The sequence below is a fragment of the Cyprinodon tularosa genome, unplaced genomic scaffold, assembly GCF_016077235.1.
Source record: "Cyprinodon tularosa strain WSP-4 unplaced genomic scaffold, ASM1607723v1 ctg197, whole genome shotgun sequence".
Lineage (NCBI taxonomy): Eukaryota > Metazoa > Chordata > Actinopteri > Cyprinodontiformes > Cyprinodontidae > Cyprinodon > Cyprinodon tularosa.
In genome coordinates this window covers 3463628-3485879 of record NW_024038720.1, presented here as the reverse complement: position 1 = coordinate 3485879, position 22252 = coordinate 3463628, and the positions used below count along the sequence as shown (strand labels likewise).

The window sequence follows — 22252 nt, the reverse complement described above, 5'->3', positions numbered from 1 at the left end:
CTCTAAGCTCAGAATTCCTTTAAACTTCCAGAGTAACACAAGGTTAACACAAGTTAGGAGCGTTTTGGCTTGAAGGTAAACTAATAATCGCTAAAATACACAGAAGACAAAGATTCTGCAGATATTTTTTACAACTTTAGCCCTCAGGAGTAATCAAGAGAACAGCAGAATGACACTAGAAAATCCAAGAAAAAGAAAAAACTCAGCCATAGATGAGACCCCCAGAAAAATGTTTAAGGTCTCTACGGGGGAAGAAGTCTACACAAGCTGCCGGGACCATATCAGTACAGTGAGAAGTAAAAAGAGTAACAGCTTTGAGCAGGGAGGAACACTGCTAGACAAAAAGGCGAAAGGACTCCAAGAACTGGTCTTGACTAAAGAGTCATCTTCTACCACTCTTGACAATCTCACAGCATCGAGCCGCTCCCCTCTGAGTGAGTACTTAACAGAAAAACAAAACTTAAAGGAAAGGAGTCGAAAGAGAAAGGCAGAGGACTTTCAAGAGTCAGAGAATGTGAAAAGAGTAAAGACAGATAACTCCAATGATGAAACAGCGGATTCCCTTAGAGCCAAATTTAGGGAAACCTATGTTGAGCAAACAGAGATTGGAGAAGGAGGCTTTGGATCTGTTTTTGGTGGTTATCGTGTGCATGACAAATTACCTGTAGCCATCAAACACATCCAAAAAGACCATGAGATGCTAATACATGTGGATGAGAATGGAAAGCAGATGCCCTCTGAGGTGGCTATCATGTTAAAACTAATGGATAAAACATCCAGTTCAGTGGGGCAGTCAGCTATCGTGTCCTTACTAGACTGGTATGATCTGGGTGAGGAACTGATTTTAGTTTTGGAGAGACCCATGCCTGCTGAGGACCTCTTTGACTACATTAAAAAACACAAGGGTCGCATAACGATGAAGAATGCCAAGATCATGATAAAACAGCTGCTAAAAGCAGTAATTCACCTTCAGGAGGCAAACATCTTCCACAGAGACATTAAACCTGAGAACATCCTGATAGAGACCAAGTCACAAGTCCCAAAACTTTATCTTATAGACTTTGGTCTAAGTTGCTTTGATGACCGAAAAAAGTATAAGTATTTCTGTGGTACTTGGGCCGATGTCCCACCAGAATTCAGCATACAAGGGTTCCTCAGTTCCGGACCAACAAATGTCTGGCAGGTAGGCTTAGTCCTGTATTACATTCTGCACAAAAAATGGGCCTATAGATCCCATTCAAAAAAGCTAAAGATCAACAAGAGGCTCTCCAAGACATGCAAAGATTTTCTAAGAAAGTGCCTGACAGTTGACCCAAAAAAACGCCCCACCCTAGAAGAGCTGTTACACCACTGGTGGTTGTTGAAAGAAGATACTCAAATATAACCAGAAAACAGCTGCACACTTCATAAGAAACGTTTTACAATGCAGGAATTTCACAATAATTAGAGGTTGATTTGTCCAGCTGTTCTGATTTCCCTCTTAGTCCAGGAACTTTATTCAGTTTGATATTCCTGCCTTTTATCCAGGTGCACTGGTTCCCCCTTATTTCAGAAACATCCTTTAGTGTAATTGCAGTTTTTTTGGTTTTCTTTGGGTTCTCCAGTTTCCCCATATAAAAAAACAAAACAAAAAATCTTCCCTTTTAATTTAATTTTAACCTTGTATATTTCCATTTGGTGCTCTGGTTTCCCAATATAATCCAGAAAATTTCTCTAACTTGATTAGAGATGTATTCCCTTCTTGGGGGAACTTTCCTCTCATCCTACAAATGCTGGAAGCTTAAATTGAGATCTGTGGCTTTAAACCAGCTGCTCTAGTTTCGCCATATTAAAGAACCTTCCCTTAGTTAGACTGAAGATTTGTAGTTTTTGCCTCTAATCGAAAAAATGGAAATCGTACAATGGCCCCAGTTGTTGGTGAGGGCTACATGGCCTCTGGTATTATGATCTGCTGTGGTAGCTGGCCTTAATTACTCCCTTAATTACTTTCCTTTATATTGGCTATCATGGTCAGATCATTAGATGCTGTTTTCCAGTGTTAGGCATGTTACTTTGAAAAAGTAATTAGTTATATTGACTAGTTACTTCTGCCAAAAACTAACTGAGTTACTAACTGAGTTACTCCACAATAAAAGTAACTAGTTACTAGTAAAAGTAACTATTGCGTTACTTTTGCGTTTCTCGCCCCCGTAACCCTCAGCAACCGGCCCCCTCTGTCACAAGGCTCAGAAATGAAGGACCTTGCAACTTTAATAACAGTATACTGCACTGTGCGCAAACACAACTCTGGTAGCCTGGTGCCGCAGGTGCATTTTTTTTAGACTAAAGACTAAAGTTTGAAAATAACGGTTTCATAGAACAATAACATAAAAGACGACTGCATAGGATACAGAAAATTAAAGGTAGCCTACGTCTGTTTTGGTTATGCATTTACTGCGCCGCATTAAGAAATCACTTCACATATTTATCCATGGTTCCCTGGATCAGAGTGTTGTCCAACACTGAGTTTTTCAAAATGATTTAAAAGCTGAAAGTTTTTGAAACCAATATAAAGTAGTCCAGTCTTTAAAGGGAAACCGCATTCCTCATCTCAGCTCTGGAAGGGACAACACTCTCCTCTTCTTCATCCTCCTTCTCCTCGTCTTCGCTATGCGCAGCACTGGTACCCGCACCAAACCGCTCTTGTACATTCGCAATGATATCCTCATCTGTCACCGGCTCTGTCACCGAAGTGCTGTTATCACTTTCAATCCACTTAATAATTATTTTTGCATGTTTACATTTATAAAATTGACAAAATGATCACTATAAGACGATTTCTTGATTACTGTAAACAATTATTTAAACAGCATTTGTAAAGAAATTATTCTGTCCCAAGCCCTTTGAACACTATAAGCCGTTTATTACTATATTTCCACTATATCTACTGTCAACCTGTGGTTCGTTTGATGCCATGTACTATGATGAATTTGCCATTTTACAAATAGGGGCTACATTAAATGGCTCTTCGGGTCTTCCTTGTGCTGATTTGTCATTAGTGTCAGTATCATCATTCTCCTGGTTGTCCTCTCTATTTTCCTTCTAGGCTTTCTCCTTTGCTACCTTGCATTTTTTTTGCTGTATCCTGTTTACTTCATTGTCTAATTATGATGACTCCCATTGTTCCATTAAACTAATAAAGCCAGATTTTACATAATTGATACTAATATCAACCAATGGGAAAACCAATACCCTAAAAACAAAACAAAACTAATTTTTAAAAACAATTATTTACCTTTTACGACGGAGTACCCGGCTGGTCGGCATCATCAGTTATGTGATTCCGTTCCAACTAAGTGCATTAACTAAGTGGTTGTAGCCAGCAGATAGCTTGCTTACTTTACTCAATAGATTAATAATCTACCGTTAATTTTAACTACTGAGGACCAAACCATTTCTTGCAATGTTAGGGGAGGGAGGGGGGGTTGGTCAATATCTTCCTGCCTTTTGAAACTGTTTACTGCTAAAAATTCAGGGAGAACACAAAGATGAATTATTTTACTGCTGGGTTTTCTTGTTATACTTAAAAAATATGGTGGGACATATGTTTTCTTATTTTTTTGGAGCCCCCCTCAGTCAAGGGGATCCTTAGAATATTTTTTACTTTCCCCCCATACAGCACCCCTGGGGTTAGGAGGTAAAAAGAAATCATCCAATCAATGAAAAGCTGAACATTTAAAAACCTTTAGCTTAAAGCCTTTTGCCAAAAACTCTTATATCTAACTACAATTGTTTTATTTCTTGCACCTGTTGGCAGGGACAACAGTCACCCTTAATTTCAGTGTTCACTGTGACTTTGCCATTAGGTGAGCACCAACATAGCCTTTATATGAACTGCATATAAATTCATAAACACACAGGCAACAATAACAGAGACATTTGTTTTGAGGAATCATTACATGAACAGATGTAAGAAATTCATGGATTCAAAAAGTACATGGAATTCAAGGTAGGAAATCAAAGTCAAAATGAAGACCATTTACTTTGTTTTTAAACAGGCGTTTGTTAAAATATCACTATATCACAACCCATCAGGCAGATTGTAGCGCAGAAACTCCTGAAACCCTGTGGGACACCTGAACCAAAGAAGAAAATTCATGTTGTGAAATGGTAGATGACAAATGCTTCCAGGGTCTCAAAGGACTTGCACACTGAGATTTTGTAAAATGTTTTGTGTCTTTATGAAGCACGGTATGAACATATAGCTGAATAGGTCTTGAATAATAGAAATGAATAGTAAAAAGCAGCATGACTTGTCTAGGCAATACCTGACCAAGCCATGCATTAAAAATTCCCTTGACAGGTAAGGAACTATGACTCAGCATGTAAAAGTGTAGGTTAGGGCAAATAAGCATCATTCAGTGGTCAGCATTGGTTTCATCGTGCTTTGTTTAAAAGTGAGATTACAGTACAAAGGGGGTGATGCCTCATAAGAGCTTGGTGAAGCAGGCTAAGCAAGGCCACAGAGGCAGTTCTAGCAACACCAAATATGCGATTTTGGCTATCAAAGCGAAGCCAAAGGGACACATAACCTGCAAGTGACAGTTGTAGTAGAAAAAGGGGAACTTTTGTCTTGTCACGCTGCAACAATCAGTAACTATATGTGACTGGGACGTGGGGTGAAGGACGATGGTGGAGGCAAAGCGGATTTCATTCATAATGGCTGTAAAGCTGATGGTAGTGGTTTGCAGTCAGCCCGAGTAGCATAACTCAACAAAATATTACCACCAAGATACAAGACTGCAAAAAAGGTGAGTACTGAAGTACTGAATAAGTTCAGTGTCACTAGATTTTTGCCATAGTACTGCTGTACCATTCGGGCTAGTTGCCTGCTCTGCAATTGCTGGCTTGGTGTGCGATCGGTAGGCGAGATGCCAGGCAAGTGACGGCATGTAAAACTGCTACAATGTGAACTAATCTTAACAGTGTTCAAGCTTTCTTGAACACACTTTGACTGCATAAAGTGGTACCTTAACCTGCAAGTTCACTCATCTTAAAACTGATTACATTAAATCATACATACACTAAAAAAAGCCAATAACTCTCTTCTAAATGTTAAGTTTTCTTTACATTAATAAATTAACCCTTGTAATAATACTCTGTATTTTTCATCTTACCCTTGTTAATTTCTTCTTCTTCTTTCACTTCTTCCTATCATCACAAGTAGAGGAGCTAGAGGAGTCTGAGGAATGTTCCTTTGAGAATGACTCTGAGCTAGGGTGGGAGGATCCAGAAAAATCAGCATGTGATGCACATGGTTCAGAGGATGGGTCATCATTTTTCATGTTTCTTGATGCTGCATAAAGACAACACAATGAACACAAGGTTAAATTACAACTGTTTTGAAATAGAATGTATAATGGATACTGAACTGTTATTGGATTGTGTTCCTGTTGTTTAGGACATAAAATAAAAAATAAATACAGAAATAAAAACATGCTCCATAAATGCATAAGCATACAATAGAAATAAAATAAATACAAAATAGAATAGAATAGAAATAGATAAATAAATGTAAGTAATTAAATTATATGAGACAAATGTAAATATTTCTTATCACTTCATTTATTTATTTCTCATAATTTACAACTTAATCTAATAATTCTTAGTTTTTAAATGCATTTATTTGTCTGCGTTTTAATTTTTAAATATAATAGAAATAATTGCATTTAAAAAGCAATTAACAAATAAAGTGTAATTCTTATGGGAAATAATTAAATAATGTGATATTTAAAAAAATAATAAATAAGCTAATTGTGAGAGATATTTAAATGTATGTCTCATTACATATTTTAACTGCTACTTTATTGTATTTTTGTGCATTTATTTTATACTATATATATTTGTTTCATTAATGTCAAAGTCCTCCATAAGTAAGGGCTTGATTTAGGTTTATGTGTGTAAAAAATGCAAACCATATTCAGTTAAGAAAAACAAAACATCATGATAAGAGTAACAAAAGTTATCATATCATACTCAACATAATGGTGAACATGACTGACTTACTCTGAGAGAGCTGGTCTTTTTAAAAGTCTCTCTCCTTGCTTAGCTGTTTCACTTTAGCCAGCTCGTGTTTGTGTTTCTGGAGTTTGGCAGTGGGGGCCATTTGGGGAGCACCTGACAGCAACAGAAATTCAAACTTAATACTAATCATGGATAATGCATACAAGGAGGGGTGTACACAGGGTGTACATCTTTTGCATTTCTACATCACTAATTCTCTTATATTTTTCCCAGTCAGTATTTTCAAAAACCCATCTTTCTATACCTTCAATATATCTTTGTCTCACCTCAAGACCCACTTTTATTAATATTTGATAATGATCTCTTCCTATGGTTGAGTCTTTTAAAACTTTCCAAGTACTGATTCCTGCAATATCTTTAGATACTAATGTAAGATCTATTGCTGATTCTGATCCATTTCTAATATTAATTCTGGTACCACTTTATCATTAATACAAACCAGATTTTTTATATACATTATTTAACCTCTCCATTTGAATCATAACTACCACTGCATGAAAAGTGGGATTTTCGTCAATATGCGGCACTGTAGATTAAAACTACAAACAGTGAGTTTTAAACAACATTTACTATTATTTTGTGATTGCTCAAAATGTGTCCCACATATATGTCACCACCATCAGATATTTATAAAAAGCAATAAAATCAGGCAATTATGAGGTCAACTGAGAACCCCATTTTCAAACCCTCAGCTCAAATGAATGCTTCAAGTTCACTCAAGCTCCTATAAGTTTGTTGTTTTCTCTTAAACTTGTTCATATTCTTGGACACTGCTAATGTCACAACCATAACATGTAAACACTGTCTCTTTTGTATAAAAAATATTAGATTAGATTTTGACATAAATGTTTAGTTTTAAAGAAGAGGTCTAAAGTAGCTAACAACAGAGGGGAAACAAGATGGCTAATGTGAACAACTCATGCATATAATGTGAAAGAGTAGGTTTTTGTCACCACCGTCAGACGTCAACACCGTCGGGTTTTCTGTCTGACCTAGGTGACGTACAGTCTTCATACAGACGGTGACTAAAACCTACAAATGGTCCTCAACGGAGGCTAGAATTTAATTGTTGATCTGTAATGTTTCATTGACCTCTTTTATAATTTCATTTATGTTTATGTATGTAGGGGATGAGGTATAACTTCTCTCTCTCTCAATTCACCATTATGCCATGTTCATTTGGCTTAGATCATTGGGGATGCACATAGTGCAGTACCTGCAAAAAGCATGTTAAATGTAAAAAAGTGCATAGTTAACTCACAATAGATGAGCAATAAAGTATATAATAATGTTAGTAAATTGAACCAAAAACATTACTACAGGCAAGAAAAAGACATGGTTGGGGTTATTGAGCCAATATGGGTGTTTGTAGTGTTGTGATTAAAAATTATAAGATACTCATGAGGGTTTTATTAATAAACTTAAGTGTTAACAAAAGTTAACAAGTTTCTTATGAGTTATTATAAATGTCTTAAAGTCTGTTATTACCAGCATTATAATGATGCTTTTCATACATATACAGTCTTATAAACACATAGCAATGCTAATAAACATCTTGGATTCACTTGAACAGTTTCTTATAAGTTATTATAAATGTCTTATAGCCTGCTATTAACAATATTATGACACTATTAATGCATAAATAGTGTTATAAACACATAACAATGTTAATAAGCATCTTGCATGCACTTGCATGCACATTGTTTCAACATGAAATAAATCAGATGGATTTGTGAGAACAGAGTTGAAAAGTAGAATATTTAACCTTCCAATCAAAAAGTCTGGTTTTCTAAATCAATATGATTCCTTCTGAGAAAGCTAAATGCATGACTTAACAACAACTATACTAAATCATATATTAAATGTCTCCTTTTAAAGGGTAAACATTAAATCAAAGTTCAGCATAATTATCTGTTGAAAACATGAGTCATTTACAAAATTCTTTGTTTTAAAAAAATGTAAGTACTCTCTTCATTCTTGCAAAAGTGCAACCATGCATGAAAGTGTTTAACAGATGGAAGGTTAAATTTCAACAGTTGACACATTTAGGTGTTTGAAAAACAAACTCATTCAATTTGTCTGTCTGAAGTTCTAAAGCGGCTATTTTTCTCTTGCTTGTGGGAAGTAATTACATTTCTGAATTGCAGTTTGAAGTGTAATTATATGCAGCCCTTCTTTTTATATAAACGTTTTAAAACATTTTTAGAAAAAAAACAAAAAAAACCCATGTCATTTAAATCTTACTTCCCTTCCCAGAGTTATTTCCTTTGACTACATAAGTGGAAACCTCCATCAGTAAGTTTTATTTCTACTCATAAGTTTTCTGTAAATAAATAAGATGTTGACAGGGGAAAAAAAGATAAAATAATACTGTTCATTGTGCACAAACCACCCTCAGGTTTGTCCAATGCTCTGGTTTGTTGCTAGAGTTTCCACAGTCTTTCTGCTCATTGACAGCTTTCCTCCAGAGAGCAGGCCAGTATGTATGAGCCATTGCTGGGGATCAGAGTGTGGCCTGAAATTAACTGGATATTGATTTAAAGCAGAGCAGTTCCCATGACAGCTATGTGAAGGTAGAGAGCAGAGATAGTTCAGCCGCATTTTGCTCTGAATTCAGAGCAAAGACTTGAAGTGTGTTCATTTGGTCGTATTAAGCCGGAGAATTCTATCTAGCTTGGAGGATTATAGTTGTTCACATAAATAAAAACCAATAGAAACAAAGACTCGAGAAAAGCAGATCATGACAAATTTAGCTGGAAAAAAAAAATAGATTTAGAAGAATTGTTAAAATTTTGTCTGCTTTTCACAAAATGATGTCAAAATAGTTGCAATCGTGTGGATGACAAGAAAAACTTTACAATAAAATGTGGACTTGCACTAATATTACACTTTACAATAACCATCATAACCATCATCTATAAATCATGAAGAGACCATTTATTAATGATTAATAGTGTATTAGTGTTTGATTCATTTATAAAGTGCATCTAAGCCATTTATAAAAGGTAAATAGATTGTTTATTAATGTCATGAACCGACGACAGATGGACCCAGTATTCAAGGTGAGACAGTCAGTAGGAAAGTTCAAACGTTTATTAAATAAAACAAAACAAAAGCGGAGCTGTGGCTTGCGGACACTGCAGGCGGGGGCGGGCGGGGCACCGCCCAATCTCAGACACTCTAGGGGAGAAACACAGGTAGGTGATCACGATCAACTGATAGAAGATTATCTGTGTTGGTCACTTACCTGGTTTAACAGTCCAGACCATGAATGTCCCCAGTGCTGCAGTCCCAGAGGTCATGCTGGAAGCCGATTCTGGTCAGGGATCCAGAACAGACAGGAACAGGCAGGATCCAGATCAGGCAGGAACAGAAACAGGTGGCAGGATCCAGACTTCCAGGCATCCACAGGCTTCCAGGAGGGTTCAGAGTCTGACTGGGACCAGAAGCATGACCAGGTGGTCACGCACAGGAGCAGACAGGATCAGGTGCAGACATGCAGGCACAGTGGAAGAGGGTAGCCGAGACAGGACGTAGGAACCGGAACTTGAAGCAGGACTTTGAACTGGTCTCCTCCATGGAGCCAGGCTTACTGGATAAAAACTGAACCTCCCCACATATTGAGCCAAAAACCCAAAGGACTCCGCGGGAGAGGAACAGTGGACAATCAGGAGATGAGACAAACACTAAAACCCTCTTTCCACTGGCAGCTAGGATCCAGGACATGAACCATAAAATAAAACTGAACAGAAAGACTGACAGAAAGACAAGCAATGATCTGGCACTGAATGCTCAGGCTGAACTGAATATAAACTACAGGAAACAGGTGAGAGGAATAAATTATAATTAAGGCAGGGAGAGAGGAAACGACAGGTGAAAGGAATGACTAATTAAGGGAGGGCAAACAGGCCAGATCATGACAATTAAGGTATTAATCCCACTGATGTTGGGGTAAGTATAACTCCAACATGACAGGGCAAGTTCAATTAAAAGTAAAGGCTGGGTTCATGTTTTAAACCCACCTATGTAAGGATTAGGGATAAACTAACATGGCAGAGCAATATGATCTACAGTATTTACCTTTTATAAATGTTTGATGCAGTTTATAACTAAACATTAATAAAATTGTTAATCATTCTCAAATGGTTTATTTAGCATCTGTAAATGATGGTTATGATAGGTAGTTTAAAGTGTCAGTGTCTATTTATTTTGAAATATGTAGGTTATGTTAAACTTGACATCATAAGTTACTAATAGTAAATGAACTACAGTAACAGTTAATCAAGCATCACAAGTCCTATGTGGGGTTAATAGTTTGGCTAAGCTAGATTAGAGTTTTTGCTTTTTAACCTTTGGCTGGATTTTAAAGGGCAGCATCATGGAAAATTGAGAAAAATTGAAAACATATTCAGAAAGGATTTTTCTTTTCTAAAAAAAACAATAATATCTACCCACTTCACTGTTAAAAATGTCTCATGCTTTACTCTACAGCTAGAAACTCAAACTGCTCACTCAGTCCCTTACTGCATTTAAAGCATTGAGCTAGAAATCAATTAGGCAGTCAACTCTAAGAAGGTTTTTTTTATTCCTTTTAAATAACAAAACAATAAGATTTCTACAAATTTTCTCTTAGACTTTGCTGTTAGTTTTATATAATCATTACACCCAAATTGTAATTTATTACTAAAATCAAGGTTTGAAGGTATTTTAGCCTTTAAAAATAGAAGGTTGAGTTTGAATTTTACGATACTAAACTAAAAAGTTACATTTGTTTGAATATTTTACATACAATCTCTAATTAGAATAGTATAATTAACTTAGCCTGCAGAAAATCACAGTGATCATGCAAGGTATAGTTTAGTCAGAACATTCTGTGACTTATTAAATCAAAATTGATTGTTTTCCATATAGTGTAAGTTGATGTCATGACTCTTTAAATGTATTATATTCATTGCGTAAAATTAGCACAATGAAACATTTTGCCAAATCTGTCTTGAAATCCTGGTAATTGCATTGTTGCTGAGTTGGTATCATGGATGAGTTGCGCAGTGACAGCAGCCATTAACTTGTGTACAGAGGGCACCAAGCTGTCTGTGGGTCTCCAGGGAAAAATGTCAGAGCCTTTTAGTGGAAGAAGAGAGCAGTGATGGAGCACCCCGCCCTTATGTATCTCCCTCTCCATGAGCAGCTAGACCACTTAAAGAATGCCAGTGACTGGCAGCCCTGAATCTGAAAATCTGCAAACAGCTTATTGCACTGCTGAAATGTTTAAATAATAAATGTCCAGCAAAGAGAATGTTGCAGTTTTCAACTACTGTGTATTTCAGTGATTGTATGAAAAAAAAAGAGAAAAAACTGTTCTTTGTGCTATGATAAAAATTCTTTATGGATCTGTAATGTAATTTTTGTGTGTTTGCCCATCTTTTCTTAACAGCTGTTGTTAGAAGGTAGCAAAAAAATAGATGTGCTTTCACTAAGAGTGCTGATAAAAAAATGCCATGAATTGAAAAATAACTGCACACATTTTACAACAAGCCAGTCAGGAAGGTGAATACTTTCAAGCGTGTGAATTTTTAGTGAAAATATTTCAAAACATTTTTGATCCGTTTACCCTGGATAAAGTTCTACATGTCAGAGAGTTTTGAGGAATGAATAAGTGTCATAAAAATTTTCCAAATACCACATATCTAAATGCTTCATAGACATAGATCCCAATTTCATTCCCCATTTTACAGGAACAGAATGCTCAATTTTTTTAAATGTTCCTTTATATAAAAACTATATCACTTTGTTTTTTTTTGTATGAACAAATACTAACTACTGTATTAATTTGCTTATCATTCCAATTTATGGAGAAATAATTTAGTCTTCAACAACCACTGGTATTGCTGAACCAAATACTGTAACAGTGGCTCATGTCTTGCAGCATTCATCTGACCAATATGCATGACTTGTGATTATTTTTGTCAGACTCTGATGCAGGCAGCACTTACAGACGTGACGGCAGATTTTACGAGAAAGGGATTTATTGCTAAAACGTACACAAGTGATGCTTGATAGGCTCTCTGTACCAGGTTCCAGGAAGACAATGTTAAAAAAAAAAGGTAAGTGGTTGTATTTGGCTTTTAGGAGATGATGAAAAATTGACTTATATTAATGAGCAGAGCTCACTGATGTGGAGATGATTCGTGGTCCAGGGGAAGGGGAGTCCATCACAGAGCTGTGGTTGTCAGGTGTCAAGTGTTTGATTGTTCGGTGCTTTTAGTCCTTTGCTTCTAAGTTAGGGTTGTAGGAGGGTAAAATGTATGAGGATGGACAGGGTGACTGGAATGAAGAGGCAAGGACTTAGAGAGCAGCAACCCGGAGAGAAGGATGAGAGGAGAAGCAGATAAAGATCCAAGTGATCTCTGTCCAGATGTTATAGGAATCAGGAAGAACACCTATGGAGTTTAGAAGTCAGACATTAACTGTGGAAGCCAGTTTCAATCAGAGAAAACAAGGTACCGTAGTAAAGAGTCAAATTTACTGAAGTAAGTAACACAAAAAGATTAGCACCTGCTTATCTGTTATTTAAACAAAAAAATCTGTTGGTTTCTCAAGAGCCAAGCTAGAGAAGGAGAGCCCACGCCTTCTGGCCACACCCGGAATGAAGGAGAATGAGAGAAACAACAAATGAAAAAAAAAATCAATGTGGTATGCCATTCTCAACATCATTGAATTTCTCATATAGCTGGATAATGGAGGGCACTAGTTCACCACACTGGCATTCTGAATTGTTTGTGGGAAACAAACCTACTCAAAGCAGTTCAGAAAATAAAAAGTTAAAATAGTTTTTTTTTAGGCTAAAACAAAGAACATAAGTCTATTGGATATTTTGTCTGAGCTCGCAGAGGTACTGCTTCAAGACTCAAGTGTATGGATGAACGCTGTTCCACACTGCACACTGTGCTATTGTATAGGATGTCTTTGCTTCACATCACGATGTCATACCAGTTTTAAGAGGTGATCAAAGGTTCTATGTTGGCATTTTGTTATGTATTTACTCTATAATAATGATCAACTCTCATGAATCATTATGCATGTGCAAAAGTCAGATTTCTACTCCAATATCAAAAATGTTTGATTTGCTTGGGGATCTAGATGTAGAAAAAAAAATAAGAAAAGAGGTGGAAAAATCTCCTCCAACCAAATTGGCACATCCATACAGCACAGACATAGAAGTAGTAGAGGTTTCACAACTGCAAACTCAGCACTTTATCAATTTAGAAACTACTTTTAATTCCAATGATCCAGTTATCTGTAATAAACTCCCAGAAACTGTAAAAGTGCTGAAAGCTTGAGTTTTTTTTAAGTCAAAAGTTAAAAACCCACCTGTTTAGAACTGCATTTGACTGCTGAAGTTAAACTGTTAACTGAGGTATTATTAGTTTAAGATTGTGGTCCAACTATTCTATTTGTTTCAGCATCTGCTTATATCATGGTTTTATCTTCATTTTCCTTTATTCTGCTTTGATTTTTCTTGTATTTTACTGATTAATTGATGCAAAGCACTTGAATTCAGACTGAATTGTGGTACAATATATGAATAAAGTTACCTTTCCTAGCTTTTGTGCTGTGATCTCAATGTTAGAATCAGTATTAGTACTTACAGTTGTGCTTGAAAGTGTACAGTACATCCCCTTGCATTAAAAGAGAAAAATATCAGCTGCCGGTTAAATAAATTGAAATTGAAAAAAATCAATACTAAAGAAATATATATGTGTAAATATAATGGAAATCATGACATTAATTTTGAATATACAAATATGCATAGATATGTATATTTTAATAAATAAAAAAACTTAAAAAAGCCTAATGGAGCTCCTGATTTTAAAAATTTTTGAGCAACAGTTTGATGCAATGACTGATATTAGATGTTTTCTGTAATGTTCAGGAAATGTTCAATAAGACTTCTGCACCTGTTGAAAGGCATGTTGGTTCACTGTGCATGAGCAAGTATGCTTAACTTTTCTAGGACAGTTTGTTTTTTTGGAATCTTTCCACAGTTTATCTGTAACAGATGGACTCTTAAGGTGTGTAAATGATGGCATAGACTTGCATGAATATTGAGAGCGTAACTGGTGCCATGGTTTAGGCCAAAACAAAAAAAGGCTCAGTAGTATTATAATTTTTTTACAATTCCACCTGTGCATATTTATAATTCTGTAAGTTATATTTTTTGAGACATAATATTTTTCTTGGAGGGACTCAGATGTTTCATATCCATAATTAGGCCTGATTGCTCTCCTTATCATTTATTTTATAAGAGTTTACACAAATATAAAATTACATAAGTAAACAGGTTTGCCTTGTTATATGTTCTTCCTGAAAATCTCTTTGAATGCAAAACAGCTCCGCAGCACACAAAGGTGATTAGTATGCTGGTAATATCCATACTTTTAAGGTCATTAGAACAGATGAACACATGCAGTGCATTTGGAGAATGCTTAATATCAAATTGTCTGCATTGTGTCAGGACACAGACAGCTGTGAAATGTTCATCAACGGGCCCAAGTAAGCCTCATATTGTTTCCCTTTTAAATGGCAGCACAAAGAATATCAAATCACAGTCTTATTTAGAAAAAGAAGCAGGCTTTAGGCTGACAAGATTAGTTTCTTTATCCTCTGCCTCCTACTTTACTCTCTGTGTCACGCTGCCTAAATAAGCCTTTCCTCAAGCTTTTTAGAGAGAAATACTAAACTGTGGATTCTGTTCAGTACTCTGGGGCAGCTTCAAAGGCAATCTCACACCAACTGCATGACATCAAACAAGTTCAACCGTTTTCATTCATCCCTGCAGAGCCCACATTATCTGAATTTGATCATATGCTTAACCGGTTATGACTTAATGAGAGCTCTGTTGATCAGGGGGCTATATGGTTGATATTATTTGTTGACGTATCAATTTTTTTATTCATGTCACATTTTATAAATTGTGCCGATTCTACAAAAATGTAATGGTAGCCAGCATGACCTGAAGGCAATATCTCTTTGATAGAAAAATTCATTAGAAAACCTACAGAAAGAACATGATGGTAAAATATGCTGAAACTCTGCTTACTTCCAGGAAATGCTCTACTCTTCTGCATGCAACATTTTTCATCGGTTCTTAATATTAAAGAGTTTATCCAAAATTTGAAACACCTAAACCTTAATATGTAAGGTTTAAGTGTTAAAAGAGAGTGTCACTGCAAGCATGCTTAGTGTGAAGGATTGCATTCAAGTCAATGAGTCGATGCAATCAAAGGGTTTTCCTTAGATAGAAAACTTTGAATCAATTTCATCGTATGATCTTGTGAACTGTAAAGTGCAAAGAAATGACATGTGTTGTGAATTGGCGTTATAGAAATAAACTAAATTGAATCTCTGATAGTGGATTTAACAGGAAACAACTTTAATATTTCATAAAAAATTGTCTTCAGGGAAACAAAATAAGATGTGCCTCTCAAATTTAATAAAAGAAGCACCATTTTATAATAAAATATAATTCTCATAAAAAGACAACATTTTTAACGACGCTACCAAAGAATCCTTTCTTTTCTTAACAGATGTCAGTTCTTTATGATAGTTGTCTAACTAGCTTGTATACATTTGCTGCTATTTAGGTGATGTATTAGTTTAAAATATACTAGGTTTAAGGGCTTTCTTGCTATCACCTACTTTAGTAATTATTTTGAATGTCCAAATATACTCTCTATTCTCTATTTAAAATATCTTGTCAAGTGAACTATCTTGCTGCATCAACAGATTTAACTCATTAAGGAAATCATTCTCATAATTTAATTATTTATCTTGTTTTTGTCCCAAATCCCCCACTCTCCCAAAAAAATTTTTTGTATTTATCTTTCTCTCCATCGGATTTAAGTCAACATCTGCTCGAGTCACCTCAGCATTTTAAAATCTTGCCTGTCTTTGTTAAAGCTTGAATACTGTAAAATAAAATAACTGCAGCTTTTTATAAAAACAGCTAAATCCTGTAGGGAGAAAAAAGATTGATGGTTAATTGGCTGATCTTTCGAGTCATTTACAGTATAGATGTGCTTGAAAGTTTACATACTGTTCGATTAAGAGCAAAAGAGAATCTGCTGCCACTAAAATCTGATGTATTCATAAATAAAACAAGTAAAAAGCCTGATGGAGCTCCTGAAGTATGTAAAGTAATGAAAGATAAAGAAACTGCTCTAACCATGTAATCTATCTATTATGCAGAACCCTCATTTAATTTAAACAGCACCAATGCATCAATGTGTGTTTAGCTTTATGCCCTTTGGCCCTCATGATAATCTGCTTTGTCTTCAGCGACTTATTTAAAAATGTAGATATAGCTATACCTCAGTTAGATGATATATATATCATTATGAACATTAGAGATTGACCCTGAACTGGTGCACATTAGTTTTCAGCCACCTTTATGTAAATGTCCTGGAACCGCCACTAGTAACAGGACTGACAAGGACTTCTGTAAAGGTCATTAATCTTTAATCTAAGGTGACATCTCATTGTTATACACTCAATTTGATGACAACCAGTGGAAGTTAGGATTTCTTTTTTTTTTTTTCCCCTCTTGGGCTCTATAAAACTATGCCACACATGAATATCTTCCATAAAGAGTCTTTCCTTGTGTAAACGTAATCCTTCCAAAACTACACATATTTTTATCAGCTGTCAAGAGACAGTTGAATTCCTATAATAATCGGATAGGATGAGCAAATATCACGATTCTGTCATGATGGGTTCTCAAAGAGCGACCCAAATATGCAGAACACCACTGACGGACACAGGAATAAAAGTTCAACAAGTTTATTTAGATACTGGCACACAGAATGTACTGGTTCTTGCTCGGGGCCTGGACACTGGTTCACCGGAGTTTGCGTGAGAGACAGTTCAGTTAGCGTTGCTAGCTGCAGCTTGATTTCAGGATGATTACTGATTGTACCTTGTGGGTTCTTGAGGTTAGCTTTGGGAGAGTCACTGTGGGATCTGGAGAGGAGTTGATCAGCAGAGTCCGCTTGCTGCTTCAGCGTCTCACGTCTAATTATGAACAGACCTTGGCTTTGGGTTTTCCAGCTCTTAGTTCTGAGCTGCATGGAAGTCCTCAATGGTTCTTCGGGTTTGGCTCTGAGGGTCGGCTCGGCAGGTTAGCTCTTCCTGAGCTTCACAGAGGAGACACTGGTTTCCTGGAGGACAAAGGCAACAGTTAGCATCCAGGCTGGATTCAAAATCACAAAGTTACACAGAGAATCTAGGCTTAGGCGCTGACCAACTGGATCAACACTGCGGCGTTGAGGCAAGGTCTGAAGACAGCTTATATAGTGGATCCTCTGATGATCTTGATGGGCTGCAGCTGTGCAGGAGGCTCACTCAGAAGGATCCACGGCGGACTCTGCTGGAGAAAGGTGGAACTTCTCCAGCTCCCAACAGATTCTTGGTTTAAGACCTTAACCCTTTAAAGCCCGATCCAAGAATAAAACAAAACAGAAAATTACTTTTTTTTGGTTTGAAGTTCTTATTTGGCCTTTTAACAAAATATGTAAAAAGAAAAAACAGAAATAAATTTTTGATATTAATAATCTATTACTATGCGATAAGTCAAGATAATTTTTTGTGTAGTCGTCTGCCCTCTGTTATCAGGTATATCTGATTGTGTACAATAGAATTTTGAGCAAAGTTTTTACCATTAAATTATGCAAAAGGTGTCGGACGCAAAACATTTTAGAAACCGTATGTATCAAATATGATGCATTTGGCATTACAGGGTTAAAGCCACTTTTTTTGTTGTTTTTGTGTTTATTTATTTTAAATGGAATGTTTAAACCCTTAATATATATGTTGTTGATTTTCAGACGTACACAGCCTATGCAATAACATAATATGCATAACCGATTTGTTTTATGTTCTGTAAAAAAAATACCTTGAGTTGCATCCAACGTGGCCAATTAAACCTCTGGCTTATTTCGAAACGGCCAAACAGAGCAGCTTACTTGATTAGAAGACCACATGCAGTGATAGAGTAAAGTTTTTTGTGGCTTGATATGAAGGTTAAACTTTCCACTTTTTTTGGCAGATAAAGAAGGTTCTGTAGAGAGCAGCTAAAAGTAATCTAGCTGAAGATTGGTGGTAAATGTTTCTGAACTAAGAATAATTGAAGAAGCTCAAAATGCTTAATTTAAAAACAAAATGAAAAATATGATACACTTGGGTTTTATCTAAAAAGAGTCACTTTGGAAGCATTGCTGGATACTATAAAAAAATATTTAACATCTAAAATGTTTTACATGCGCTTTACAATCATGCTTAAAAAATTACATACTGTACCCTCCCATTTGAGAACATGATAAATTTATACTAGCAGTTAAATTAATGAAACTGAAAAAGTAATAATGATAATAAATGTAATAAATCATGGTTTACTAAAAAAAAACATTGATTTCCTTTGTTTTTATAATTCTATAAATAAATAAATATATATATTTTTTTGTGTGTGTGTGAATTTGTTCATATCTGATTCATAATGTAAAGGTCTTTTTCACATCTGTATTACAGCAGATCTCCTCTATCCTTTCATTCCACCAAAGGTCTACTGATTACATAACTCACATCTTGTGTTTATAATCGTCTCAAACTGAGATCTTTATGTATGGAAAGAAATGTCAAAGAAGGAAGAACTTAAAAGAGGAAATCAAATATTGATTCCTCTTTGCAAAAGAGTCATGAATCTGGAGGGGATAGACCACAGGCATCAACTCTTAATGAAGTGTCAGGAGAGATGCAGAGATGCCATCTGGTGGTCCAATTTCAGCCCAACTGGTTAGAGACTTGTGTTCTCTCTACAACAGGCAAAGCTACGGTGAGCACTGTGTTCCTCTAACAATGCTAACATAGACCACTGTCCTTTATTAAAAGCTGGCAAGCTTCATTGGGAACCGGAAAGCTCTAGATTGCAGGTCAACACAGTTTAAAAAATGTTGTGAAATGTTGTGACTTACAAATCATGAGACAACCCTCCTCAGAAAGGTTGATCAGCCAGAGCCTTTTCTTATTAGAACAGCTGTTTTAGGGGTTATTTAAAGATATGTTTTAGTTTAAGGTCATCTATATAGATGTATTTCTGCAATCATCTCCTAAAAGCCAGTCAGTCCATTAAGTTGCATCTTGCAACTTAAGTATTTTATTTACATGTTTTTTTTATGCTCATAATACTAAAGAACTAATCGTTATTTGGTTGTTTTCTTTTGTGCTGCAAGAAAATATCTATTGTCCTGTATATTTTCCACTTGCAACTCTACAAAATGAAAAATTAAGAAAAAAACAAAAAAGAACTGCAAAAAAACTGTGTTTTTAAAACTAATTAACTTGAAACTGCAATAGGCACAGAACATGTTGCAAGGATCTTATTACCTTTAGACCTTGAAAGACTTAGAATTTATTAAGTTAAAACATCTTCCCAATACTTTCTTTCTTAAGCAAATTCATGAAAAAAGTATTTTGTTGTTTGTCTGCATTGAATCTGAAGTCTTAGTTTTCTGACCATACATATTTGGACATAGTTAAGAAATAATATCTTTGTAATTGAGGCTCTTCTGGTTTTAGCGGCTTTTTTAATGGTGATACGGTTTATCTAAGCTCAGAATGTCTTCGCATGAGGGATTCTTATTTCCTTCTAAAAATGTTTCAAGCCCTTATAGAACTACTTCACTCAAATAGTAAAGTTGTGACGTAAATTGAAGCAGAAAGTTTAGGGATTCGGCCTTAGGCAGATTAGGTTTGGCCCAGTTTTTTGTTTGAGGTATGTCAAACTAGCCAGTAGGCAAGCATTATGCAAATGCATTACATAGCAATGCGAATTAGTAATGGAAGAAAAGCCTGGACTACAAATGAGGAGTAGTAGGCAGTTGAGAAGCAATACATTATATAGGAAAAGGTATTTTTCTTATCCACCATTTCTTAAATGACATCCTGAAATTTGGGAAGACTGATGGTACTTAGAAGAATTTTTTTAAATAAATTCAGAAAGGTCTCTTTTCTTTTAATTTATTGGTTTTCTAGATTTGCTTATTTAATGTTGGTTTTAGATGTTTGTATTGGTATTTATATTCTTATATAATACACCAGTTGTTCTGCCTTTCTGCCTGAACAGCTTGTCCTCTCTCCCCTCTTCCTTATACTTTTCCTAATTTTTACCTTCTTATCTCTTAGTCAAAGCATAGGAAAGTTGGACAATACCAAATTTCTCAATGATTCTCTTGGTTTAAAAACAAATTCTGTTATTTTGATCACACTGAAGGGAAGGTCATAAGTCCACATCAGCAAAATATGCCTCCATTTACAGCACAGGACTTCGACAAGTTTCTACTAAAAATGGCTGTTATGGAAATTATGATTAACTGACTGGAAGTGAATTTGGAAGCAAATGTTGGTTATGGAAATGATACGACCTTGCCAGTGCCAATCTTGCCAGCTTCTTAAAACACTAAGATAACCTGACCAGCATTTTGAAATTCCAACACATTGGAAAAACAACTAACCCTACTACTACTCACCAAGAAACAAGGTGCTGATTCTAATGACAATAACCAGACCTGTAGCTGGAAAACTCTTGGGGCAAAGCCAAAGAACAAACAATCCTACCCAGATCTGAAAGACGCCAGACATCACATTTAGATGACGAAACCTGAACAAGACTTCAGAGAAACATGTCTTCTACTGAAAGCATCAAAAGATGCAGCAAACTGTGCATTCCTAAAACAAAGGATAATAACAAGAGACCCACTAAGATTCACTGGCCTGCAGGATGACCCTGAAGAGAACATTCTGTTTCCAGACAACAGAAGAAGGTTTGACAACATTCGGGTGTCTCCCAATCAGCCTCATAGCCAACTAGCTGCTAAGCCAAGAACATAGTAACTGATGATGCTGTGAATGATATTAAATGCTTCTGCAACAAGAAAAAGAGAAATAATGAATGTTGGCTGTACGTTGTCTGAACTCCCAAATAGGCTCACACAGATCATAGAATCACATCCAACCTTCAAGAACATTCACATTAGTGGTCTGAATGATGATGCTAAGAGGAAGTAGGAATCATTAAAGGGAGACGTAATTAGTTGGCTTAACATTGCGGAACAGACTAATTTTAAAGTTTTCATTAATGGCCCTGTTGCGCCACCTTTAGCGGGAGAGGAAGTATTCAGCAGAGTTTTCTTGCTGAAAAAATGGCTCAAATGAGTGTGCTCTGCAATATCTATTGGATTTACTGATATATTTAATTTCTGGTAAAGTTCACCTGAATAGGTCAGGTGCAACACTTATGGCTTACAACATTATCTAATATTTGAACAAAGTACAGGATGTGAATGAAAACCAGATAAAGATTCTCTTAATTATCACTCTGATGAGGCCTTCGAACAGGAGCAGTACTTGTATTGGGGAAAAAAAAAAACCCCAGAACAAACAAATAACAAAGACTGCCAAAATCGTTGATGAGCTAATTGTGAAATATAAATCACATTCATCATCGCTTTGGAGCACAGTCACCAGGCCTTGGACTTTAACTGGGGTGTCCCCTCCAACTGGATCCCAGTTGGCCCTCCATAGCATCATCTCTTATATCCAGACCACAGTACATCTTAACCTATCCTCTAAACATGAAAATAAATTCAAAATGGATGTTAAGTAGATGCTGATGTTATTGGAGACAAGACCTCCCAATTACACTTTCTCAATTAAAACAGACGTAGAAAAGTGATCCTGGGTGTTTCTGTAACTTATGTTGCCCTGTCATACCATTTTACGTTTTACTTTGAAACTATCTTTCCCACTGATCTAATTGAAAAAAAAGATGTTATAAGAAAGCATGTTATCATGCAAAGTATAATTTAAAACTTTACCCAGTTTAATACTTCTGCTTCCACTTTACCCTGTAATTCAGTAAATGAGCTGGTTGGTAATTCCCATTCTAAAGTTGCAGACATCATTGATTCCATTGCTCCAATTAAAGTGAAAGTTGTCTCTGTGAAGATGAAATCTCCATGGAGAAACGCTCCGGCAATGAGAAAAAACAAGAGGGAGTGCCAAAAAGCCAAATAACAGTGCCAAAGGATAGGATTACAAGTTCACTCTGCAGTTCACTAAAAAGAGAAACTTCACAAAT

The 22252-nt window shown here is 35.9% G+C and overlaps 1 protein-coding gene across 1 annotated transcript; it reads left to right on the top strand.

The window, feature by feature from the left end:
* The first annotated feature begins 47 nt into the window (after positions 1-47).
* Positions 48-1384, top strand: LOC119782753 (serine/threonine-protein kinase pim-1-like). Its single transcript, XM_038283867.1, has one exon. It carries the CDS (start codon positions 170-172, stop codon positions 1382-1384), a length of 1215 nt encoding a protein of 404 aa, XP_038139795.1. The 5' UTR covers positions 48-169.
* Positions 1385-22252: the final 20868 nt, after the last annotated feature.